This window comes from Hyperolius riggenbachi, chromosome 1, assembly GCF_040937935.1.
Source record: "Hyperolius riggenbachi isolate aHypRig1 chromosome 1, aHypRig1.pri, whole genome shotgun sequence".
NCBI classification, from domain to species: domain Eukaryota; kingdom Metazoa; phylum Chordata; class Amphibia; order Anura; family Hyperoliidae; genus Hyperolius; species Hyperolius riggenbachi.
Window position 1 is genome coordinate 614,980,494 of NC_090646.1, and position 27,316 is coordinate 615,007,809.

The 27,316-nt window shown below is 46.1% G+C and overlaps 1 protein-coding gene across 2 annotated transcripts; it reads right to left on the minus strand.

Annotated features, from left to right (window-relative positions):
- Window positions 1–2,395: 2,395 nt before the first annotated feature.
- Window positions 2,396–26,716, minus strand: TTC23L (tetratricopeptide repeat domain 23 like). Of its 2 annotated transcripts, XM_068250421.1 has the most exons (12): window positions 26,602–26,716; window positions 24,302–24,380; window positions 22,190–22,379; window positions 21,489–21,612; window positions 19,535–19,691; window positions 18,359–18,484; window positions 17,439–17,616; window positions 15,617–15,725; window positions 10,333–10,460; window positions 7,827–7,964; window positions 5,115–5,197; window positions 2,396–2,630 (listed from the first exon to the last, which is right to left on the minus strand). In XM_068250421.1, exons 2-12 carry the CDS (start codon window positions 24,364–24,366, stop codon window positions 2,609–2,611), a joined length of 1,320 nt encoding a protein of 439 aa, XP_068106522.1. In that variant the 5' UTR covers window positions 24,367–24,380; window positions 26,602–26,716; the 3' UTR covers window positions 2,396–2,608. The 2 variants fall into 2 exon arrangements, with proteins under 2 accessions (XP_068106522.1, XP_068106531.1); XM_068250430.1 differs by lacking the exon at window positions 7,827–7,964.
- Between the last annotated feature and the right edge of the window lie 600 nt (window positions 26,717–27,316).

Consider the following 27,316-nt stretch of genomic DNA (forward strand, 5'->3'; position numbering starts at 1 on the left):
ACTGCGCCTGCGCGATCGGCGCTGTCAATCACCGCCACGTGGGCCGGAGCGGACTGCGCAGGCGCAGTAGTTCTGCGCCTGCGCAGTCTGCTCCGGCCCATGTGGCGGTGATTGTCTGTACCCTAGACTTTCTCCATGCTGGAAACATCCCCCGAGTATGCAGACTAGAAGAAAACGTAAGGGCTGGGACCCTCTAGCGTGTTTTAGGATCGCCAGCGATTCTCAAAAACATTCTGCCAATGAATGCGGGTGAGGGCGAATCCACTAAAGCTATTATGGGTAATTGCAGGATGTAGCATTTTGAGTGTGTTTGCGTTGTATGCCAAGTATACAAGCTCTTCAAAATCGCTTTTGCAAAGTGATTTACTATATCAGAAATCGTCCTACAAATGACCCAGCATGCCCTGGTACATCCTCTGCTGCGAAGGACCAACTCTGTCCTCCCATTGGAGGTACAGTACAAGCATTTGCACATTTGGTGGACTACAAGGTTAAGTATACCTTCAGGTAGCATAGCCAGGCTGAAAACATTGCTGGTACAGTATCAAAGGCTCCTTAAAAATTGCAGCCATCACTGAATAGAAGCAGCCGCTCGCTTCCTGTGAGTGGCTCTGATACCTCCGTGGGTGGCCGCGGGACTTGCAGCACGTGTTCTGCAAAGCTTTCTGCTCACACTTCAGCCAATCATGTAGCCATCTTCAAAATGCAGCCAATCATGATAAACCACTTGCATCTGTAATGTGAGTCGCTCGGATACCTCCACAGGTGGGACTTAGCACTCTGTACTGCCCTCTCAGTTTTGCAGCTTTTAGGCCTGCTCTGATCTGTACTACATGTGAAAGTAGCCTGTACTGCGCTCCACACGCTACCAGGAGCGTCATCGCTAACAAGGGAAGAGATACCCGCGAGTGCATACAATCCCGTGGGAGGACTGTGATGATACTTTTATTAGTGATTGCAAAGTGGAAATGGTAATGCTGCATCCTCTGTTTACATTCACATTATTCTTCATTTTCTCCAGGCTGCTTATTTGTACAGTATTGTATATCCTGCACCGGTGCCATGCTTCTTGTTTTATCAGGCATAAACTCGCCTGCGAGCAGCTGACCATGGGTTTCACACTGACATGTGACGCATGCCCCGCCCACCGCTTACTATATCCAGAGTCAGCATCACTTAGGGGCCAAAAAACAGGTTTACTATAACAGTTTTATTAATAGGTGGGCAGCACGGTGGCGTAGTGGCTAGCGCTCTAGCCTTGCAGCACTGAGTCTCCAGTTCGAATCCCAGCCAGGGCACGATCTGCAAGGAGTTTTGTATGTTCTCCCTATGTCTGCATGGGGTTTCCTCCTGCACCCCAAAAAAATAAGTTAATTGGCTTCCCCCCAAAAATTAATACGTATATAGATATATGACTATGGTAGGTATTAGATTGTAAGACCCTCTGAGGCTCGGTGCACACCAAAACCGCAAGCAGATCCTCAAGAAGCTAGGTTTTTGGAGCAAATTTCAGAGCGATTCTAGGCATGTTTAGAGACGTTTTCTGAACATGCCTAGCGGTTTTGGGAGTGTTTTTGTGTAGCAGATTACAAATCTTGGAAAAGAAGCAGGCGGTTTACTTCCGGCAAACAGAAGGAGCGATCAGTGTGGCAGGGTGGAAGAGGGGAAGGATAAAGGTGCTGCTCTTGGTATACACCTCGGTGGCAAAAGTATCTGTGTTTGAGACAAGAAGAGACAGAGTGCACTCAGGGGAACAGTACAGCAGTAGATTGGGCAAATTCAGAATAATCTCACCTCTAGAAGTTTCTGGCGAGCCTGTACAGGAGTAGCCAGCGTGTAGGCTTCTATCCCTCTAGCCAGGGATCAGGCACAAAGGCAGCTGGATTCCTCCTTCACTCGGATGGTTGTTGGCAGGCAGCAAGCGGCTTCGCATATTGCATATATGCTTTGCATATTGATTTCCTGAGCGCTTTTATGAATAAATACATTGTATTTATTCCTTTACGGTACAAGAGTTCACTTCCTGTGTGTCGTCAGGAAGTGAAAGAAAAAAAATCGCTGAACAAAAGCACATAGAAAAGCACTTTTCTAAGCACAAAGCGCAAGGAAAAGCGCTTAAAAATAAAAAGCTCAATAAATTGCTCAGCACTTGCGATAGCACTGGCAATTTATAATGTGAAGAAAGCCATATAAGTAGTTAAAAACAAAAATAAAAGCATGTTGAAAACAACCAAAAAAAACCATCATTTACGCAAAATCCAGAGTTGTCTGAAAGTAAACCATTTTCCCATGAATAACACAGGACTCAACTTACAAACTCCTGAAACTAACCTGTTTGTAACTTATAAGTAGTGGATTGTCTGTATATAGAAAGTTTGACAATTTGACCAGCAGGTGGAGCTCTAAGCAAATATCATTACAGATGTGATGTTTATTATTAAAATTAAACACATCAAGCATACATAAAAAAAACCATTCCATTCATTTCTTGAGAAGGGCTGTTTTGGTGACTCTGAGAGCAGATCAGTCTGAGTTCTCCGATGTGTACAGTGCAGCCTGTACTGATCACCCATAGTGTGACCCACGGATGTCAGATCCTCAGCAGAGCTCAGTCCACTCCAGCTCCAGATCTGTAGGAAGTAATATTTACAGGTCAGAATCCATAGTGAACACTGCCTAATAAGGATCATTTTCATGCATATGGAGAGATCTTCCCTGGGTCTGGTTTCCTAAAGCAGGTACAAACATTTCTGAACCCTGTAGCAGCCAAATAAGAATAATAAAAAAAACCTTTATTTGGCTGCAGGGCTGAATTGTTCCTGCCGCTAGGTAAGTGTGCCTTCCCCAGCCGGGCAGGGTATGCAGAGTAGGCGGCAGGGAGCTTTTATAGTTACCTGTCCGGATGGCTGAATCAGCTTTTTCCTTCATCGCAGCGGCAATGTAATCCCGGCATATCTTCTTGGTTCCAATCACATGACGTGACCGGGATCCAGACCATGTCAGCTTTACAGTGCCACCCCTCTTCTGACACTGATCATGTAATATCATGTGATCGGGACCCAGAAGACCTGTCGGAAGTTCAGAGCCGCAGGTGGAGGAGGAGAAGAAGCCATCCGGAACAGGTAACTGCTCCCTGCTACCCACTAGGCAGCCAAACGAGATGTGCCAACAGAGTACGATGCACAGCAGCTTCCAAAAGAAACATTTCATTTGAAACTGCTAATAGGTTAAGGGGGAGGTTCATTTGTTACATTTATTAACCTTCCTGGCGGTAAGCCCAAGCTGAGCTCTGGCTATGCCGCCGGAAGGCACCGCTGGACCGATTTGCATATTTTTTTTAGCTGCGTGTGCAATCCGATCGCTGTCGCTACCCGCCGATCCGTTGCGCCGCAGCTGCCCCCCCCCCCCCCCCAGACCCCGTGCGCTGCCTGGCCAATCAGTGCCAGGCAGTGCTGTGGGGTGGATTGGAGTCCCCTTTGACATCACGACGTCGGCGACGTCATCCCGCCCGTCGCCATGGCGGGGGAAGCTCTCCAGGAGATCCCGTTCTTTAAACGGGATCTCCTGATCGCCGGAGACCTTGTCTCGCTACATGAAATTTTTTTTTTTTAAAGAGAACCCGAGGTGGCTTTGTATAACGTTAGTGGGGCACAGAGGCTGGTTGGGCACACTAACACCAGCCTCTGTTGCCCCATGGTGTGTGTCAAAGACCCCCCTGCTCGCCGCTATACCCCCGCAATGCTGGCGACACGCAGCGTGTCGCCAGCACAATGTTTACCCTAGCGCTGTCTGTCAGCGCCGCTCCGCCGCCTCCTCCGCATCGCCGCTACCTGCCCTCGTCCCTTCCCTCACGCTGATTGGAGGGAAGGGACGAGGGCGGGTAGCGGCGATGCGGAGGAGGCGGGGGAGCGGCGCTGACAGACAGCGCTAGGGTAAACATTGTGCTGGCGACGCGCTGCGTGTCGCCAGCACTGCGGGAAGGATAGCGGCGAGCAGGGGGGTCTTTGACACACACCATGGGGCAACAGAGGCTGGTGTTAGTGTGCCCAACCAGCCTCTGTGCCCCACTAACGTTATACAAAGCCACCTCGGGTTCTCTTTAAAAAAGGGCTTTGCTGCCCCCTGGTGGATTTTAATAAACTGCCAGGAGGGTTATACATAGGAGCACTCAAAGAGACAGCTGACTTTGGCGCCCCCATAGGCTGTAATGCAAATTACGGCTATAGTGGTGTTAATTTGGGCGCCAGCATTTGCCGGAGCTGAAATTAGCTACACAACTAGGCTAGGCAATAGCCGGGACCCGTGGGAATCGTTTTTAACACCACCCAGGAGATTTGATATAACAGGGTCAGCCGTCTCTCAGCTTCACCCTGCGCTAAAATCAGTCAGTGCCATTTTTGAATGTACAAGGCACCCAGGTGCTCAGTATCTACAGAGGCGCTTTAGTAAAATAGGGCTGAAATGTATTTTCCTGCTTAGCTGGCAATCATTGGGAGCCATGACTGTGAACTTTAGGCTCCTTTCACACTGTACACGTTTACGCACTCAGCAGTGCATGCAGGGCCGGGCCGAGGCATAGGCTGGAGAGGCTCCAGCCTCAGGGCGCAGTGTAGGGGGGGGCGCACAATTCATTCAGCCGTCATTCCTAATTGTGTTTGAAGCAGAAAGAAATAAGAAAAGGGGATACATAGCAGTGACTGCAAGCCAGATAACTAGAGATTAAGGTATTGGGGAGGTTGTGGGCCCTGTGTCCCTCTTAGTCTATTAGCAATCAGTGTGTGTGACAGCTGGGGTGGGAGGGATGGAGGGGCGCACTTTGGTGTCTCAGCCTTGGGTGCTGGAGGACCTTGTCCCAGCTCTGAGTGCATGGCGCACAGTGTAGAATGGGCCCATTGTGTTAAAGGAGTCCCTACACACTTGCTTCAGTGCAGCATACAAAGCATTCCCGCATGCATGTTTACAGACAGCGCAAATGTCTGCTAATGGTGACTGAACATGACTGAATGGCAGCCGTGCTGCTTGGGAAAGATTGTGCGTGAAATTCCATCGTAATACTACAGACACATATAGTGTGAAAGGGCCCTTAGTAACAGAACAGAGGAGACAAGACTTACTTCTGTAGTGCAGCGAGCAGGTTCTGAGTTTCTCTGCTTTTACTGTGCTGAGTCCCGTATACTGCTGTCTGAATCTCCAAACACTGCAATACACACACATGTAGATTACAGCATTACATAATCTGTTATAACTATTCAATACCTGTTGGTCTTCATATTGTACGGAAGTGTTAAAAATGGCCAATCAAGATTGGATGTGTGAACACACCTTAACGGCTTCTAGACTGACGTAGTTGGCTGTGCGGCTCTGACATGACATAGATTCCAACTATTGACCACCGCATACTTACGCCATTCTTGCCAGTCCCGCTGCTGCATCTACTCGTTCTGCTGTCGCCAGCCCTATGATTACTGTAAGCTAATCACAGGGCACAGTAGGGAGAGGACGGCTCTGGTCCTTAAAGAGAACCGAAACTAAAAGGGATATGGATGTTTCCTTTTAAACAATACCAGTTTCCTGGCAGCCCTGCTGATCTCTTTGGCTGCAGTAGTGGCTGAATCACACACCTGAAACAAGCATGCAGCTAATCCAGTCTGACTTCAGTCAGATCACTTAATCTGCATGCTTGTTGAGGGGCTGTGGCTAAAAGTATTAGAGACACAGGATCACCGGGAGAGTCAGGCAACTGGTATTATTTTAAAAGGAAAAATCTATATCCTTCTCAGTTTAGGTTCCCTTTAAGGGGCCAGAGCCGTCCAGTCCCGAATGGTTTAATGGACCAGCATTTGTAAGGATGACAGTTATTCAGCATTTGAAGGTAGCTGAGCAGGGACAGAAAGCAAGAAAAAAATGTCACTGGGAGCACAGTTTTGTTTATTCGGCAGTGGGTGGATTGACAATGCTCAGGATTAGAGCACATGGAGCAGTACAGAATAAGTAGGAGTAAAGGCTCATACACACGCTTAATATTATGGAACGACGGCTCCGTCAGACCCTCCAGCTGGGCGGGCGTTCCAGCGACTTTCCAGCGTGTGTGTATAGTCTGTCAGGCAGACTGATAAGGCTGTTTCTGAACGATCCACGCAGCGGATCGCTCAGAAACAGGCTTATCAGTCTGCAGACAGATTGTACACATGCTGGAAAGTCGCTGGAACGCCCGCCCAGTGGGAGGGTCTGACGGAGCAGTCGTTCCATAATATCAAGCATGTGTATGAGCCTTAATGGTGAGAATGGCTTTCCTTAAAGGAGAACTGTAGTGAGAGGTATATTGAGGCTGCCATATTTATTTCCATTTAAGCAATACCAGTTGCCTGGCTATCCTGCTGATCCTCTGCCTCTAATACTTTCAGCCATAGACCCTGAACAAGCATGCAGCAGATCAGGTTTTTTTGACAATTTTGACGGATCTGACAAGATTAGCTGCATGCTTGTTTCTGGTCTGATTCAGACACTTTTTTAGCCACATAGATCAGCAGGGCTGCCAGGCAACTGGTATTGCTTAAAAGGAAATAAATATGGCAGCCTCCATATACCTCTCACTACAGTTCTCCTTTAACAAATCTCAAATGTGATCAACTTATTTCTTTACCAAAACTTAGGTTTGTTTTTTTTCAGGTAGAATTTATCACCTGATTAATCTGGCCACACTAGACACATTTATGGTGACCTTAAAGGGGGTTGTAACATCCAAAAATAAAAATTGCCAAAAAATAGCGCCCCCAAAAAATATTTAACCTCTTTTTTAAGTCCCTATGTGTCCCCCAATTGCCTAACTGCAGGAACTGTGCTGTGCCAGCGGGGTTATGGGAAGTTTTTTTTTTTATCTACAGTAACAAGCTTATCTCACATGCAAATAACAGGAAGCTTCCTATTTCTGATACAATAAGGACACTATGACCAGAAGGTAATTGAATGCACCCCCCCCCCCTCTTTAACTGCGCGAGCAGTGCGGCAGCCCCAGGACCGCTGCACACCGATTGGCGTAAACGGTCTTCTATGGGGCTAGCAGGAGATCGCACACGCATCTCCTGCTTGGGGGGGGGGGCGTAGCTCCGGCCCACCTTTTCAGTCTCCGAGCGGCGATTGCCACGCAGGAGACTGTTAGACGGCGAAACCTCCGTCGAATCACTTTGTACAGCGCTGCGATCTGCAGCAACGCTGTACTGGGACACGGTTGTCCCCTCCATAGGCTGGGAGGGGACACGCTGATTGGCTGGCGGCGGGAGGGAGGGAGCGGGACAGGGGGAAAAAAATAGCAAAATGTATTTTTTAAAAATAATAAAATAAATATTTATTGAAAAAAAAAAAATCAAACAACTATGGAGCGATCAGACCCCACTAACAGAGATCTCTGTTGGTGGGGAAAAAAGGGGGAGGGAATCACTTGTGTGCTGAGTTCATCGGCCCTGCAGCTTGGCCTTAAAGCTGCAGTGGCTATTTAAGTAAAAAATAGCCTGGTACCTAGGGGGGTTTAACACCACGGTCCTCAAGTGGTTAAAGAGTTTGCACATTGATGTAAGCCTGTTTAGGGGATGTTTGTTGTTGGAATCACAGATAAACAGTAAAGATGGAAACCATCAGAAATATTCTTTGTTTTATTTTTCATATCACGTCTCCTAAATCTGACCATAAACACTAAAAACAACAGGATAAGTAAGTTGAATATATAATTTTCGATTGGATTTTGTTTTCAGTTACTATGGAGTTTCATCCCACTTTGATTCAGCAGGAAATGACTGTATCTGTAGTTGTCCTAAAGACAAAGACGTCACCTTTTTCAGCAGCCGACAGCCTTTCGGTATCTTCCCATCAGCCAGACAAATGCTGCCCATAATGCTCAACATCTCAGCCACGGCTTCACTGTACTCCAGCTCAGATCCCACTGCTTCATGTAGCAGCTTGTACGCCTCCTAGTGGCAGACAACACACAATGCATGATTCAGGCCTGGGCAAGCTTCAAGATTTCAGGCTTTTAGGACCATTGTAGCCTCTCACACACTCCAATGAGTTCTGGGTCACCATGAGCTTGCTGGTTGGTCTGTCCCTCTCGGTGTTACAAGCCCTACTGCATAGAGCCAAATTAATCCATGCCATGCACTGATGAGGATCAAACAATCCGAAACAGTCTGTATGCCTGTTGGATTATTATGGCTCTGTATAAATTAACAAGCTGACACATCATTGCATTCCAGCAGTTCTGGAGGTGTGTTTAGCTTCTAAGGGAAACAATGGATAATTTACATATATTCAGCAGTGGTGCACTGGGAGACATCGCAAGCCCACTCCAACCTGAATTATCGCAAATTCTTTCTGTTTTAAGAAAGCAAACTTCTGATATTTTCACTGTACATGGATAAATATCCACATTGAAACAGGAAAGAGGTGAACATAGACAGGCGGACATGGTGCTATGAGAGGAGAAACAAGAACAGATGGATTAAATCAAGTTAGATGCAGAGTGTAAATGGTCAAGAAGTTTATATGTATTATGATCACATCACTTGTTCCCCTGTAACACACCACTGTGTACTGATCTGAGACAAGCTTATGCACTTCGGGTCCTACGGGAGAAAAACGCTTTACAAATGCGTTGTTGTAATGACAAGAGCTACAAAGGATTGCTGCCTCTGCATCCTCCTCCCCAGCCTGGCTGCAATCTACTGTTCGATAAGCACCTACTCGGCACTGCGCGATCGCAGCACATGACTGTATCTCAGCTACATACAGATGTGAGGCCTCAGATGGGCAGTTCAGCATCCCGTCTCTGGGCCAAGAGTGCCTTTGGGTGCAATATAGCCGAATAGCAGCAATTGTAACACCACACGCCAATGCTTGACACACAGTGGTGTCACTACATGACAGAAAACCACGACATGTTGGGTCTGAGCATGGCTGCGGCCACGCTCACATGTGACCCCACTGGGGGGCGCCTGTCCTTCCACGGTACCAAGCGATAACAAGCCCCACCCATGCAGGAAAGCAGCTGACAGTTGGTGAATTCACCACCTTCAGCTTCTCATATGAATGAGGCCTTAGATACCTATGGCCTGAAACCATCTTCTATGATCATTTCGGTTGGTTTACCAATAAGGATGAGCAAGCCCAGTTTTGTGAGAAGTGAAAGACCCCGCTGGCGTTCAGGAAGGGGGCCAAGGCAGACAGGGTTAATTTACCTTGAAGTCCTCATGCTGTGGTGCTCCTTCCCAGTGGAAGTTCTGGTAGTGAAACAGGAAATATCGGGAGGATGGAGCTCAACTTGGAGCACGGCGGTAAGAGAATGTCTTTGAGGTAACTTAACCCTGTCTGCTGCAGTTCATCCTTATTTACCAAGGTCACTGTACAGACATGCTTCTGTCCCATAGAAAGAGGAGGATGAGCAAGAGGCATCTCCTTGTGATGGGCAATGGGCACCATACAATAACAAGTGGCTAAGGATATTCCAACGTTGCGGTTTGCTGAGAATGAAGACATTGACTTTGGGAACTTTTACACTTTGTAGACAACCACCCACAATAATGACAATCATTTTGGGGTTCCAAAGTGCATATAGTCTAAATATGCATGGTGATAATAGCCAAACATCCCCGGTGTTAGCTATAGCAATATAGAGGTGATCAGCTGGGAAAATATATCCGAAACTATGTTACTGAAAAGCTGCAATGCAGCCCTCCTAACAATAGAGGGTGCTAGAGAGCAAACTATTCCAGAACTGTTCCAGTTTTAAAGAGAACCCGAGGTGGCTTGTAAGAATCCTATGTGCACCCAGATCCCGGGTCTGCATATAATGCCCAGGCTCTGTTGCTATACTGTCTCCCCCCCAGGCTCCTCCCCCCCCCCCCCCTGCTTTCTGCTGGCCCCCATAAATCAAACACCCTGCTAGCGACATCGCTAGCCGGCTGTTTACATCTCCACTGTCACTCTGGCCGCTCCCCTGCCTCCTCTACGTCGCCGCTTCCCACCTGCGTCCCTTACCTCCCCACTAATTGGAGGGAAGAGACGCAGGCGGGGAGCGGCGATATAGAGGAGGCGGAGGAGTGGCGAGAGTGACAGTGCAGAGGTAAACAGCCTGCTATTGACATGCTGCGTGTTGCTAGCACGGCGTTTGATTTATGGGGGCCAGCAGAGCGCAGAGGGGGCCTGGGGGGAAACAGTATAGCATAGCAACAGAGGCTGGGCATTATATGCAGACCGAGTCTCTGTGTGCTAATAGGATTCTTAGAGCCCACCTCAGGTTCTCTTTAGCCTCATTTAAATGTAGAGTATATCCGCATCTCTTACCTGTGTGTTCCCAATTTGTATCAGCCATTTACTAAACTCCACACAAGCGTTCAGTGTCTGCGGGTCACCAGGTTCCAGCACTGCTCGGTACACATCAAGACTCTCTATGAAAAACTTCTCTGCCATTTCTGTGTGAGTGAGGAAACATCAAAACACAAACAACCAGTCACGTGACCAAGTCATGCTTCATACATGTCTCCTAATACAGAAGGCCTAAGAGGTGGGTTACACTAAGAAAATGACTTCAATTTACATTTGGTAAAATATAAAGGGTGGCTCTCTTTGTTGCAGGCTAAGTTCACAGTGGTCAGTTCGCATTATAATGACTGTGAACTGCAATGGAGACTGGACTTAGCCTTTAATGCAAAGCCTGTGTGCAGCGAGTTAGGATAACACAATCAGTTACAAAGCAGTACTGTGAACAGGCCCATAGAAATGTATAGGCAAAGGCAGTAACATACAATTGTATGGGCCCATATGCAATTCACTTTTTCTCCGGACTTTTCACCTTGGTGATATTTTTAAACTTGTCAATAAAATGCATTTGAAGCCACCAGCAAGGAAGAAAATACTCAGAATAATTGTGATAATACTTGTTCACCTACTTTTCTGTACTGTTTAGTTGAAAAGTGCTGGAAAGTTATTTTAAATCGAAATTGAAAAATTATCTCCTAGGAGAAAAATCAAGTGAATTGCATATTGGCCCCCTGCCTTTTAAACGGCCAGCTAGCAAGGACATACTCAAAATAATTTTGATACTACTTTTCCACCAACGTTTTGGTACTTTTTCAATTGTAAAATGATTTATTTTAAAGAGAACATGAAAATTATCTCCTAGGCCAGGGGTCCCCAACCACCGGGCCACGGCCCACTGCCAGTCCGTTGGCAGTTTCCAGCTGGGCCGCAGCGGGTCTGTCATCTTCCCCTCCCCCCCCGCGGCCGCCGCTCCTGTCCTGTTACCTTATGAGCGGCGGCCGCCTCCGGATTCCCCCCCAGGCGCCGCTCTCCTTCATCCAGCATCTCCGATAACATCAGCAAAGACGCGCTGCTGTAGGAGGGAAGGAGGCGGGGAAGCAGTTTCCATGGTAGCGGTGATGTCATATGGAGATGGCAGACTGGGCACTTTACTAGCTATAGCTGGGCACTATACTAGCCATACTGGGCACTATACTAGCCATGCTGGGCACTATACTAGCCATGCTGGGCACTATACTAGCCATGCTGGGCACTATACTAGCCATGCTGGGCACTATACTAGCCATGCTGGGCACTATACTAGCCATACTGGGGCACTATACTAGCCATGCTGGGCACTATACTGGCCATGCTGGGGCACTATACTAGCCATGCTGGGCACCATACTAGCCATACTGGGCACCATACTAGCCATGCTGGGGCACTATACTAGCCATGCTGGGGCACTATACTAGCCATGCTGGGGCACTATACTAGCCATGCTGGGGCACTATACTAGCCATGCTGGGGCACTATACTAGCCATACTGGGGCACTACCTACCCATACTGGACAATATATTAGCTATACTGGTCACTATACTAGCTATACTGGGGCACTATACTAGCCATACTGGGGCACTATACTAGCCATACTGGGGCACTATACTAGCCATGCTGGGGCACTATACTAGCCATGCTGGGGCACTATACTAGCCATGCTGGGGCACTATACTAGCCATGCTGGGGCACTATACTAGCCATGCTGGGGCACTATACTAGCTATACTGGGCACTATACTAGCCATACTGGGCTCTATACTAGCCATGCTGGGGCACTATACTAGCCATGCTGGGGCACTATACTAGCCATGCTGGGCTCTATACTAGCCATGCTGGGGCACTACCTACCCATACTGGACAATATATTAGCTATACTGGTCACTATACTAGCTATACTGGGGCACTATACTAGCCATACTGGGGCACTACCTACCCATACTGGACAATATATTAGCTATACTGGTCACTATACTAGCCATACTGGGGCACTATACTAGCCATACTGGGGCAACTAAACTCCCTTTACTGGGGCAACTAAACTCCCTATACTGGGGCAACTATGCTAGCTATGCCGTCGCACCCCAGATCCCCCCCCCCCCGTAACCAGCTGCGCACGTCACTGTCCACTAGGTCGCGCACGCAACCGCCGCCCCCGAGACACCCCCCCCCCCCCCCGGGCCCCGGAGAAAAATTTGGTCAGAAAGTGGTCCCCGGGCTGGAAAAGGACCCCTGTCCTAGGCGATAACTCAGGAGAAAAAGCTAATTGCATATGGGCCACAGAATTATTCTGCAATGCAACTGACCCCTGTGAACTTTTTTTCACACATGTGGTAATAGTTTGGTAATGTATCAAAAAACTGCATGGCAATTTGCAAAGATTTTTTTACCTCATGTGGTAGTTTAAGGAATCATGGTATTTCATGCGGTTTGAGATAGATTATTGCAGTGCAAGGTAAATGGATGAAAGATATAATACACACAGCATTTTTTTTATTATACTTACTGACAAAATGCAAGTCTAAGCTGCATAAAATTAAAGAGAATCTGTACTGTCCGATTTGTACAATAAAAAACATATTAATTGAATCACTGTGATCTCCTGGATCCCTCTTTGCCGTTTCCGTCGCTCTCTGCCGCAGTCCAGTTTTAGGCAGTGTTTCCAAACAAAAAAACATGTCCCCTAATCAGGAAGTGATGTATGTGTGTCTATATATCTCATGTTACAGTATACTACAAGTTTTTATTACAAAGTGAATTATCTGCACTCCTGTCAGGGCTTCACACGATTTCTCAGCATGACAAGCTGAAACTGAGAGCAGAGACCTGTCTGTGAGAGATAAACAAAGCACACACACAGAGCCTGCAGGGGGCACGCACAGGGCATGCATAACTTCTCCCTATCACAGCAGAGCAGTGCATTCCTCTCTATGTCCACAAAGCCTGACAAAGGAAAGAAGATAAGATATATTACAGAGACAGTGCAACTAGAAAAAGCTGCAGTAATCCAGACCACATTAGAACAGGTATAGGAACTTATAGGATAGAAGAAGTAAAGCTGAAAATTTTGTTACACAGTTTCTTTAACATACATTTTTATCAACTCAAAACCATTAGTATCAGTATCTTAATAATCATTTTGAATTGCTACTTAATAATATTGTTAAATTAGGGAAATATAAATTTTTTAATTATTAACCCATTCGCGTTCCGTAGTTTTCACTTGAGCAATGTTCACCTCCCATTGATTAGCCTATAACTTTATCACTACTTATCACAATGAACTGATCTATATCTTGTTTTTTCCGCCACCAATTAGGCTTTCTTTGGGGGGGGGGGTTATATTTTGCTAAGAGCCACTTTACTGTAAATGCATTTTAACAGGAAGAATAAGAAAAAAAGGAAAGTTTTCAGCCATTATAGTTTTAAAATAATACATGCCTCCATAATTAAAACTCACGTATTGTATTTGCCCATATGTCCCGGTTATTACACCGTTAAAATTATGTCCCTATCACAATGTATGGCGTCAATATTTTATTTGGAAATAAAGGTGCATTTTTTTCCGTTTTGCATCTATCACTATTTACAAGTTTAAAATAAAAAAAACTATAGAAATATTTCATCTTTACATTGATATTTAAAAAGTTTAGACCCTTAGGTAAATATTTACATATTTTTTTTTTTTATTATTGTAATGGTTTTTGTTTTTTTTATATTAAACATTTTATGTGGGTAGTTTTGGGAGGGTGGGATGTAAACAAGAGATTTATAATGTAAATGTGTGTTTGAATTTAATTTTTTTTTACTTTTAGTTGTAGTTTTAATTTTTGGCCACAAGATGGCAGCCATGAGTTTGTTTACATGACGTCACTCTAAGCGTAACATACGCTTAGAGAGACGCATGGGGGAGGCAACAGCCAGAAAAAGCGCAGCTTCCGAGAGAAGCTGTCACTTTTTCAGCGGGGGAGAGGAATCAGTGATCGGGCACCATAGCCCGATTCACTGATTGCCTGGCTAACGAACCGCGGGCCGGGAGCACGCGTGCACGCGCGCGAACGGCCGCGGTAGCGCGCATGGTTCCTGGACGTAGTTTCTACGTCCAGGAACTAAAATAGGTTAACTTTCTTATTTTTAGGAACAGTTTACCTTCTATAACCTTCTGAATGCTAGTTACTAACGGCTTCAGGCTTGAGATAAAATACCGAACATATCACTTGTTTTACCGCTGTCTCATTCAACGGAAAGATTTGCAGCTATTGAAAGAGGGCCATAAGAGTAGCAGCAGCCAGGTCAGCCAGGCAATGTGCATTGTTTAAAGGATGCCCAAAGCGACAGGTGACATGATGAGATAGGCATGTGTATGTACAGTGCCTAGCACACAAATAACTATGCTGTGTTCCTTTTTTTCTTTCTCTGTCTGAAAGAGTTAAATATCAGGTATTAAAGGGAACCTAAACTGAGAAGGATATGAATTTTTCCTTTTCAAATAATACCAGTTTCCCGACTCTCCCGCTGATCCTGTGTCTCTAATACTTTTAGCCACAGCCACTCAACAAGCATGCAGATCAGGTGCTCTGACTGAAGTCAAACTGGATTAGCTGCATGCTTGTTTCAGGTCTGTGATTCAGCCAGACAGCCACTACTGCAGCAAAAGAGATCAGCAGGACTGCCAGGCAACTGGTATTGTTTAAAAGGAAACATCCATATCCCGCTCAGTTGAGGTTCCCTTTAAAGTGGCTGACTCAGTCCTGACTCAGAAAGGAAGTGACTACAGTGTGACCCTTACTGATAAGAAATTCCAACTATAAAACACTTTCCTGGCAGAAAACGGCTTCTGAGAGCAAGAAAGAGATTAAAAGGGGAATTTCTTATCAGTGAGGGTCACACTGTAGTCACTTCCTGTCTGAGTCAGGACTGAGTCAGCCACTTACATACCTGATATTTAACTCTTTCAGGCAGAGAAAGAAAAAAAAAACACAGCCTAGTTATTTGTGTGCTAGGCACTGTACATACACGTCATCATGTCACATGTCACTTTGGGTATCCTTTAAAAATAAATAACTATGTGAGCCTCCATACACCTCTAATGCTGGGCACACGTTACGTTTTTCCGCTCGATTTTCCCACACGATCGTTTTTTTCCTCTCAATTCTTTGTCCCAATTGCTCTGCCAACTCTGCCTCAGGTACACTACAGAAGTGGACATTTCCCAGTCATTGTAATCACAGGTCTCATTTTCTCATTCTGGAATGTATCCAGTACATCTCACCTTGGTAGTCGGAGTTCCCCGCTGCTGCATATGCTTTAGCCAATAACAGTCCTGTCTGAGCCGCTTCAACACTAACTGGTTTATAGACCGCTTGACAAATAGAGTGTGCCTGTAGGGAAGCAGAAGAAAAAACAAAACAAAACAATATATTATCTATCTGTATGGTCTGCTAAATAATGCATCTTTCAAGTTAGATTTGCCTGAGAAAATAACATAGCCAAGACAATTTACTCTGTACAGCGCTGCGTAATATGTTGGCGCTATAGAAATACTTAAAGATAATCTGTACCTGGAAAAAAAAACCCTGGGAGGTATTTACCTCGGGAGTGTCCTACTAAGGCTTCCCCTGTCCTCCTCCATCCCACCATTCAAGTGCAAGTGTCCCCCGAAGTGCGGCGAGCTAAATATTTACCTACCACGTTCCTGGGCAGGTGACTAGCCGCTCTTCATTCAAGTAAGGCGGGAATAGCCGAACCCAATCGTATCAACTCTACTGCGCAGGTGCGAGTCCCATTCCGCCTAGCCCGAGCGAAGAGCCACTAGTGCGCCAGCGCGGGATTGCCGAGAGGTAAATATATCGCCGCTTGCCGGGGGAGCCAGCGCTGGATTCCTCCAAGCCCCCGAGGTCGGGGAAGCCTCATTGGGACCCCGAGGCTTCCCCCTCCCGAGGTAAGTATCCAGAGGGTTTTTTTTGTTACAGGTTCTCTTTAAATAAATAATAAATAAATGTTCGATCCTTGTGGCCACCTTAAAGTGAACCTCCAGACTAAAAATCTACTCAGCAGAACTGAAAAGGCTTGGTGTTTCTTTAACAGTTTCACAGCATCAGAACTTTGTTGTTCTTACCAAAGCATCATTTTCAGCTGCATTTTTAGCTAAGCTCCACCCATCAAAGAAAACTGCCCAGGCTTTTTTTCCTTTATGCTGTGCAAAACATGATGGGATTTCTTATGTTATTCACGTTGCCTAGCAACTGGGAGGGGTGATCAGCACATAGGACAGTTGGAACTGTGTCTCGTGCTCCCTGTCATCTCCTCCTTTCAACCAAAAAGATGGCTGCCCTCATGAAATCAAACATTTGCCTGTTCTTTTAAAACAGGGTGGGTAAGAGATTATATTACCTATCTATTTTAATTAACATAACTAATGTAACTTACTGTCAATATGTTTGTTTAGGCTGGAATTCCTCTTTAAGTTTATGAAGTTGGGTCTGAGTATACAGCAAGATAGTAGAAGAAATGATATTAAGATAAGACTCCAAGAATATGGGATGACAAAAGACAATAGAGAATGGATAACAACTAGAAATAAGAACAGAAAAAAGGGGGGTGAGGGAATAGGGGCTGGTGTGGAGGGTGCATGAAGAAAGTGTATGGGAGGTCTCAACACATTATCCTAAAGACCAGTACATGATAACCACATGCAGTGTAGAGACTAGGAGTGATCAGCTGTCAGTCTAATGTTTGACCTATTTAGGTCCTTTCTGGTATCAGATGTAAGACTTGATCCCTATTAAGGTGCCCATTAAGGGTACAATCTCCCAAACGAACAATCTTATCGATTGAATAGGGTGCTGTTAATAGTGCCGATCGATGACAATCAATCCTATCGATCTTTCCGTCGATCAGGATTTCAGAACGAGTGTTTCAGTTTGATCAGATTCTTTCTCCGCTGTTGTGTCCGAATGATCGTTTCTGAACGGTCGCAGTGATTGGATTGGGCGGTCGACCATTTGGGAAATTGGATTGTTAATGGTCACCTTAGGACAAGAAAACAGAGAAGCACAAATGATACAATTCCCATGATTTTGCTACGCCCGTACTTGCAGTAGATGGTGAATGGCTTGATCGTGCTTCTTCCTCATCTGCTCGGTCTTGGCCAGATCCCGGTAAATGCTGATGAGTTCTGGAGAGCTGTCTCCTTCAGAGGCAACCACAAGCTCCATGGCGCGTTCCAAATAATTCACAGCCGAACTGAACTTGCTCTGCATTAAGTAAGCCCTGTAGGTAAAGTATTGCAGCAGTTAGCAATGAAATCAGGAGGAATGGTGATGGGTAAACTGGGGGGGGGGGGGGGGGGTCTCCCTTACATTTTAGTTCTGTACTGACTGTAAAGTTATTGTGAACTCCACAATCTCTAATTTGGGGGCCTGTAAGCAGTTTGGGGCCCTGGGCAATTGCCCAGTTACTCAGGCAAGGTTCTTCCATGAAGCAACGTGAATTACGCGTTTCAGGGCGTCGCCCCTCCCCAAATGTCCCCCTTCTTGCACTCCTCCTCTCTAGATGCTCAGCGCTGCTTTACTCACCACTCAACGGTTCTCATCGATCCAGTGATGGGATCGCCATCTACCCATCCAGTGTTCTGTATCCATGGCTACAGCGGTGCCTCATGTGACATGTTACCGGGTCACATGAGGTGCCACTGTAGTCAGAGAGAAAGCAGGACTTCACATGTGGCTGGTGGTTGGATTTCAAATCTGCTGAGAGCGGGTGAACAAGGTGGCGCGGGTGCAGCACATACCCGGCATCCTGGGGTGTCTGGGAGAGTTGAGCTGGGAGACTGCGGTCCAGCAGGGAGGAGATGATGTCTTGGAGGAAGCAGAGGTAAGTGTAGTGCTAGTGCCTGCAATGCACAGCTGTATGTGTCTGTCCTCTACAGTCTGCCTTTGCACACACACATCGGGGGGAGGGCATCCTCACAATGTATTGCTTCAGGTGGCAGAGAGTCTAGAACTGGCCCTACCTTCCTAATGCTAGAGCAATGGCCTTCTCAGATATCTTCCCGGTCACACACTTCTTCTCCTGCAAGTCTTCCAGCTCCTCCACAATCTTCTCCACCTTCTGCAGGCTGGCGCAGGCGTCTCTGCCGGTGTGACAGTCAAGAAAATAATCTGTAAAGCAAACTCACTGTCGCCGGCTGAGAAGATGACGGAGATGTTTTGGCATAATTAATAAAACTCAATTCCTTTTTTAAATCCCAAACTAAAGATTGCATGATTTGTGCCTTGGTTTTCAAAATCAATCTAAACTAATGCTGGGGGAGTGTCCTCATTGTTGTAGCACACAGGGAGACACTGCAGAATGGGCCTTTTCCTTCCTTCAGCTCTTCACTGACTTCTCCATTTCACTCTCTTAACATAAACCATAAGATGATCCATTGTAGTCATGGAACCAATTCTAAATAGCACTTTTTGGAGTCCCATACTTTTATCACGTTTCTTATTTTAAAGGGGAAAAAAATCTAGGTTTAAATATTTGACTCTCTGCAACTTTCGTCTCTTTCGACTCATTAACATCAATGTTATTGTTCAGCTCCCATACAGAGAAATTAAGAACTACTGAACTTTGGGTGGAGGAACTTACACTTGGTGGGGGGCCAGCAGGCAGCAGTGTGAGGATAATTTCCAATCAATGGATTTCATGCTGAAATCTATTGGAAATCGCTGGACAGTGTGTGGGCAGGCACCAGATCCTGATCTACCTATTGGTTGATCTTGCCATTCATTCAACGGTAGCCTAACACAGATTAGTAACAGTCGATCTGTGCACCTTCTTGTGCCTCTTGATTTCAATCACAATTCAGAAATCTGATGAGTTGATTAAACTGGTGCCCCTCTCCTAGCACTATACCACTTGATGCTATATAATGCCCAGCCACTGGTGTAGCTCCAACGCTGTACCGCCTGATGCTATATAAGGCCCTTCCCCCAGGACTGTACCACTTGATGTTGTATGAAGCCCCTCCCCCAGTGCTGTACTTCTTGATGCTGTGTAAGGCCCCTCCCCCACCACCATACTGCTCGATGCTGTATAAGGCTAGGCGGCTGTCGATCCCCAAATGCTCCATCCACGATAGTTGTCAATAGATGGCTTAGTTGTGCATTTAATTGAATCTCTGATCCCTGTGAGGAAAGGATATTTGTTCTGCAGGAGGTGCGCCATGCCCAGTGTATAATAAATGGTCACCAGAGTTGCCAAGATTCCTCTTTTCTCCTCAGAGGATTTGGATACTTCGACTCCCTGAAGTAAGATGTTCTTGGCAGATTCGGCATGTTGCTTGGCCTGAGCTGGCAGCCCTGGAAATAAAGTGTATGAGAATTACTCATTAAACTCCATCTAAACCCTGAAGTTGGGATAGTGCTGACTAGTTCAGCACTGCCCTATGGCTTAACCACACAGTGCCAACTGTCTGTATGGAGGGTGGGAGAGGTCTGATCATCTCTTAACCAGTGGCATACACAGCCAGGACTACGTAACATAATTTGCTCCTTCTGCCTTTTCCTGCGGTCCTGGTTGCCATAGACTAATGCTAAGTGGCACATTATTGAGAGGGCACATGCCATTATCAATCTATGGCTCTACGGGAACAGGAAGTGGCAACTGAACGGAAGGGGGTGCAGCAATATTGGCTGAGGGGAGGGGTGGCTAGTACTCATTCAAAACCACCATGGTGGGGAAGCTGGGAAGTATCTAGAAGCCGCCTTATACGTTTTGTATGTGTCTATCTATATAAAAGTGTGCTCAAGCTCCACACGGCATACAGTAAGGCACTTTTTTGATTTGAATTGACCTGAGGAAGCGAGCAAGCATCCACGAAATGCATTGTCTTTTACAGGGCTTGATTAAAAAAACTTTTTTTTTCCAGTTAGAATGGCCTAGTTAGTCAGAAGAGGTAAGACCAACACAACACTGCCTCTCCATCCTTTGTTATTGTCAGCTGTACACATCTGTTGGGAGGTAGTAGTTTTTTATCTTCTATCTAAAGAACCCTAGGAGTGCAACCAACCAGTACCATTTCTCAGACTTGGAAGACCCCGTAAGGGGCGCTTACTTTCCTGTATGCTCTAATGGTGGTTGCAACCCACTTTTGTGTCCCTGCAACCCATTTTTGTGAGTATAACAGTCTACAATCCCATTACTCTAATTTTGTAGCACTATCGCTCCATTAGGATCCTGGGGTTTTGGTAACCACAGGAATTAACCTCATAATCCATAATCTACCTGTATAAAGGGGCATGCATGAGGGTGTGGCATCTGCTGAGGGGCGGAGTTTGAAGCATCAGGCCTTCTGTGCCTATAAGCTCCTGAGATGTAAATCTGGCCCACACCAAAACACAGAGTTACATATTGCCCAGCAAGCTCATGGTGAACCAGAACTACTAGGAGTGTGTAAGGGGCTGAAAAGCCCTCTTACTTAAATGCTATGTAAAGCAGAAATTTGCCTTCTTAAAACAGAAGGTATTTGCAATTATTCAGGTTGGAGTGAGCACATGATGTCTCCCACAATGCATCACTGCTGAATATGCAAATTGTCCTGTTGTTGTCCCTGATAGCTAAACACACCTCCAGAACCGCTGGAATGCAATGATGTGTCAGCTTGTTAATTGTACAGAGCCACAATAATCCAACATGCATACAGTCTGTTTCAGATTGGTTGATCCTCATCAGTGCAAAGCATGGAGTAAGATGGCACTATGGAGTAGTACTTGAAACGCCCAGAGTTACAGATTGCCCAGCAAGCCAGGTGAACCAGAACGCCTAGCAGTGTGCAAGGGGCGAAAAATGTGTTCATGTTATAATGTAACTGTTTGTTTTTCAATGTTGTTACTAAAAATTAAAATTTTCAATAAAAATTTACCTGATAAAAAAAAAAAAAGTGTTCCTTATAAAGGGCTAAAAAGCAAAATGCTACCATATGTAAGGCAGAAATTTGCTACGCATTGATAGATAAAAAAAAACCCAGTGATAATTACAGTTTATCTCTGCTTTATATATAGACCCCTTTAATTTGGCAAGATGTGGAACACTGGTAACTGCAGCGCTCTCAAACAGAAATCCTAAACTGCAGAATCCCACAGATGTTCTGGACGTACCTCTGAATGTGAGGTAGCTGTGTGCCAGGTTGGCAAAGGCCTCAGCCAGTCTCCAGTGACTGTCTCCATAGAAAATCCTGCTCAACGCCACACATCGAATTAACTCCTTGTGTGCTGGAAGAAACTGCCAAACACAGCGGTGAGATTTAAATATAAGAACTAATATATATATACATATACACACACACACAAACACACACACTAAAGTTTCACTGGATTGAGGCCAGAATGATAAAATAACAGAAAGCAATGTTTTAATTACGATATTTTCAGTAAAGTTCCTCTTCAAGATTGCCAGATCCGATTGATTTCTGATCAGGGAGGGACTGATCAGTTTACCATACATACCAGTGTGTGCTTAAAGGGCACCATCTTATGCCTGGTACACACCATGCAATTTCCCGTCAGATAGACAGGTCGAATTGATTTTTTCCGACACGTCCAATCTGACTTTCGATTGCTTTTCTGATCGATTTTGTATAGAGGTGATCGGAAAATCTATCAGTAAAAAAGATCGGAAATCAGAACAGACCTGTCAGATATATACGATTCAACCTATCTGATGGGAAGTTGCATGGTGTGTACCAGGCATTAGACACGGTATTGCTGCATTGCAAACGCCACCTTGTTGTGAAATATATTTGTGGCATCAATGTCACAGACTGCTGTACAACCGATAGACATAAATGTCAGCCGCTCACCTCATTGCTTCTGATGAAGTGTGCCGCTCTGATTTCAGCTTTTGATAATTTATGCAGAGGAAATGACTTAGCTGCTGGCAGATCACTGCTGTCACTCCGCCGTGTCTCCTGAGATCGCTCAGTATAGTCTGATGCACTCCTTCCTGTCTCCTCTGCATCACTGGTGGTGGTGGTGGCTGTCTTTGGAGTGCTGTTTAAAAGACACTACAGGGTTAACAATATAAATAAAACTCAGAATGCCTATTACCAGTGAGTACTGCAGCTTTGGAGACTGTCTGAGGATTTGATTTGGAAACCTTACTTGTACATTCAGTTTTACACAGGGTGCCTCTTGGCATGCAGACAGTGCTGGGCTCTGTTATAGTAAGTAAACACAGGCTTTTACGTTTTGCATTTCAGTCGGAAATTGCTGCTGGATTTTGAATGGGATCTTACAGAGCAGTTTTGCTTTCCATTGCATTTGTATCACTGTAACAAACAGTAGCCTGCTCCTTTGGGAGCAGATCTGTGGTTATTTTTGCCACTACAGTGCAAGCCTATGGAGCTTCAGAATAGGTGATCGGGGACGACTGGGTCAGGTAGTGTCCATTACCTCCTCTTCCTGCCCCTCCTAGCTCCTTCAATCCTTTAGTTTCTGTTCTGTGACCTTTGGGCTCACGTTGCTGTGGAAGCAGGGGTGCCTCTAGCCATTTTGTCACTCCAGGCGAGAAAACTAGTGGCGTCCCCCCATGAAAATAATTGTACTTCACCAAAAAATAATCATAATGCGGGCAGCATTTTACCACAAAATACACGTAATGTGGGCAGAGAAGGCACAGAGGGACACAGCGGTAGCTGCCTGCAACGCTAGTCAGATGCAGCAGAAGCAAGTAATAGAACACCCACTGGGGTGGGGCTTAGTCAGGGGGCAGGGCTTAATACAGCAACATGGCGTCCCCAGGACCAATGGCACTCCAGGCAATGGCCTGTATTGCCTATGCCTAAAAGCGCCCCTGAACTTCTCTGATCTCCTCTGTAAGCACAGAGGCTCATTGGCGTGGAGGAGGCAGAGGAGAGGCAGGGAGCAGGCAGTGGAGAGACAATTAGAAGGCTCTGATAGGCGGGGAAGGGGCGGAATGCAGGCGTTCCTCCCCTGCAAATGACTACCCTTCCCCATTAGTTTGCCGACAAGCTGCATGCCGGCAAACTCCGGGGGGCTAGTGGGGTGCAGGAGCAGCAAGCAGGGCACACAGAGGCATGTCCTGCAGATGGGAACATTCCTCTGTATCCTTTTTTTAGATTTAAAAACTGCCTCAGGTACACTTTAAGTAGCTGAGCCTTTTTTTTGTAACAGCGCTTCAGGTTCCCTTTAAAGAGAATCTGAAGCCACATTAAAAATGGGTTTATAGCTTATAGCTCTGCCTCACACGCGTCTGTCAGCGCGTATCTCCACCTCTCCCCCGCCCCTCTCAGCGAAGGCAGACTGAGAGGGGCGGGGAGAGGCAGAGATCCACCGCTGATAGACGCGTGTGAGGCAGGGCTGCAGCTCATAGCCCCGCCTCACACGGAAGCGCACAGGGGCAGCAAAATGCACGACCAAGAAAGTAGTGGATTTTGCAGGGGGGATTTGGGGGGGTAAAGGAACCCCGTTCTGCCGCGGGATAGCGGCGTTTTAGCAGGGGCAAACATGCCCCTGCTGAATATAAGCTAAAAAGCCATTTTTAATGTGGCTTCAGATTCTCTTTAATGGACATCTCCCGGCATGCATTGTGATGACCATGGTAGCACTATCACCATGGAAATGTTGAACTGTGGCAGTGAAAGAAGATAGAGGATTGCATAGACATGGGGGGCTAGGGAGCAGCCCCCGAAGGCAATTAATGCTTGCTGCCCCCCTTATTATCTCTCCAGCAATTATTCCAGTATGCTCTGAATACATCTGAATAACTCATTATTTTTTTTTTCAAATAAACTTGTGTTATTCAAACAAAATGACTCATCTTCTAGAATCCGAATGTCATATTTTTGCAAATCACACAAGATGAAAAATGAGAATCCCTCATTTATGAGAGAGTGATTGCGAGGCCCTGTGAGAAGAAATGAACTGACTGATCAGACAATGGACAGACTTACGGGCAGGGCGATCCCAGCTCTGTGTATGAGGAGTCGGTGGGGATGTGTATGGGCGCTGGCAGCATTGTTTCTGGAGCACCTGTAACAAAGGCGTAACTTATGTCATCTATACAATGTTAGCTCCACATTTTAAAAGCCATTTCTATAAAGAGCAAACACTGTATGACAGGACACTGAATGTAAACATTTGTGCAATCAGGGCTATTGCTGTGCATGGAAGAGAAGGAAGGTTGCTGTATAAGGAACACATTATTATATATAGAAAATGGTTGCTGCTGCAAATTAGGTGTTGAGGGAGTTGTATATAAAACAGGACTACTGCTGTACATGAGGAGCCTGCAATCTGAAGAGGGGTTGTTGTATATATAACAGGGTTAATGCTGTAAATGGGAGAGTGGGGCTGCTGTACTTGGGGCTGCAGTACATGAGTGAGCTGCACCCAGAAGAGCTGCTGTTGTATATAGAACAGGACTATTTCTGTGCATGGAAGAGTGCAAGGCCGCTGCACATGGGTGGGCTGCACCAAGAAGAGTCATTGTTGTATATAGCACAGGGCTATTACTGTACATGAAAGAGTGGGGCTGCTGCCAGGTTTGCTACCTCATCCCTTTAAATACTGACGCATCTAGGCCTCATTTCCATCTGTGCGCTTCTGTCCCCTTTTCAGCAACATGTATCAATCTGTAACATTGATGTGATAAAAAGCGGACAGAAGCACACTAAGGCCTCGTTCACATCATACGCGCTTCCGTGCGCATTTGGAAGCGCGTATGATGTGCTGAAATGCAAGAACTGCAGAAGGGCATAGACAGCCCTTCTACCGTTCACATCTACTGCGCTGCACAGCAGTACGATGCGCTAGGAAGCGCTTGCGTACTGCTGCCTGCATTTTGCCCGGAAGCGCAGAGCTGATCCCATCACTGTCAATGGATGGGATCAGCAGCGCCGCGGGCAGCGGTGCAGGTGGCGTGCGCTCGTAGGTGTTCGGATCACACGGCCATCTGCGCTAGCTAGATGTAAACGAGGCTCAAGGCCTCTTTCACATCTCCTCAGAGCAGATGGCCGTGCGATCAGAACGCAACGTGTACGATCGCACGCCATCTGCGCCGCTACCCACTGCGCTACTGATCCCATCCATTGACAGTGATGGGTCAGCTCTGCGCTTGCCGGCAAAATGCAGGCAGCAGCACGCAAGCACATCATACTGCTGCGCAGCGCAATACATGTGAACAGCAGAAGGGCTGTCATAAGCGCTTCCAAATTTGCACGTAAGCATGTATGATGTGAACGAGGCCTAAGTGGAAATGAGCCATAAGTTATACAGGTTCTGGGGCAACTCACACATAATCAGTGCCTAAATTGCATCTAACTAGCCACAAGGCATGTATAATTCATATGTGTTGGTATTTAAAGGGGAACTGAAGAGAGAGGTATATGGAGGCTGTCATGTTTATTTCCTTTTAATCAATACTAGTTGCCTGGCAGCCCTGCTGGTCTATTTCTCTGCAGTAGTATCTGATTAACACCATAAACAAGCATGCAGCTAGTCTTGTCAGATCTGACTTATAAGTCTGAACCACTGAAACACCTGATCTGCTGCATGCTTGTTCAGGGGCTATGGCTAATAGTATTAGAGGCAGAGGATCAGCAGGGCTGCCAGGCAACTGGTATTGTCTAAAAGGAAATAAACATGACAGCCTCCATATACCTCTCTCTTCAGTTCCCCTTTAAAGGGATGAGGTGGCAACCCTGGCTGCTGTACATGAGGGGGCTACAACCAGAAGAGTTGTTGTATATAGAACAGGCCTATTGCTGTACATGGGCAGCTGCCAAAAGAGCTTTGCTGTATATGGAAGTCTGGAGCTCTTGTATATAATAAATTCATATATAAAAAGAGGATTATGTAAGAAAGTTGGCCCAGACAGGCAAATATATATATATATATATATATATATATATATATATATATATATATATATCAATTTCCTGCATCCAGCTGGTCACGTGTGAAAACAAGAACTTGGGGTCAAAAAGTCAAGATTCAGAAAACATTTCAGTTTTACCAATTAAGAAAACTTCAGAACTGTATACAAATCAGCCAAGCTTACTTGAGCACACCCGGTGCCATGGCACATTAAACTAATTAAACTGAAACTTCATTTTGTATAGCCAGGTACGTATATGACCTCTCCTCTCCCTCCAATAATGCTGGAACATGTAGTTCTCCAGCGCTGCTCTACCCAAAAGCATGCAAGCAATCAGGGGCTGCTGTGTGCGGTTATACAGTATAATGGGGGTACCTCCTCAGGCAGGTGATCACCAGCTGCAGGGATGACAGAGCGCAGAACACATGGAACTTCCGCTGCACACCGGCCCTTCTGTTTATCCATGTGATGCTGTTACCATGGTGACAGAGAACGCTCTGCTGCTGAAGGTATGGCAATGTGGGCGGATCTCTTGCAGCGTGGTGCATTGTGGGTGGAAGGGGAGCCTGTGTGTCTGTTTTCACTGTAGTCTCAGCTGGGGTCCGGGGAGAGGCTATTGAGACAGCAAAGTCCAGAACTACCCCACATGTTCCCCTCACAGACACCCCAGAGATGGATCATTATTCTACCTTCTCTCTACAACCAGCCTCCCAAATCTAAGAGAAGGAAGTCACCTCTTGTTTCCCACTTTTGTTTTCCCATGGGTTAATATAGCAATGTGATATGGTGAGTACTGGGTCACTCACTACCCAGTTGATAAATAGTGGTTGTTACTTTAGGGCTCTTTTCCACTATGAAATGCGATCGCGATTCCGATCGCGATTGCGTTTCAATTTCCACCATGCGATTGCGCTACTATACTCATTATAGTCCAGCTCAATCGCATACAAAACGCGGCAGGACGACGATTGCCCTTTGACCAAAATCGCATCGCAATCGGATCGCACTAATGGAAATTGCTGCTGCAGTTTCCATTAGTTTAATGTACCTTGCGATTTGCGATCAGAAGCAAATCGCAAATCGCAGGCTA

What these genes read in the sequence shown, in the direction of transcription:
- TTC23L (XM_068250421.1), bottom strand. Translation starts at nt 24,366, where the DNA reads ATGCTGCCAGCGCCCATACACATCCCCACCGACTCCTCATACACAGAG. An exon ending in GCTGTCGGCTGCTGAAAAAG is followed by an intron (nt 5,198 to 7,826) that starts GTGACGTCTTTG and finishes TGTGTATTGCAG; the next exon opens with TGTTTGGAGATTCAGACAGC. An exon ending in CTGCTCGCTGCACTACAGAA is followed by an intron (nt 2,631 to 5,114) that starts GTAAGTCTTGTC and finishes TACTTCCTACAG; the next exon opens with ATCTGGAGCTGGAGTGGACT.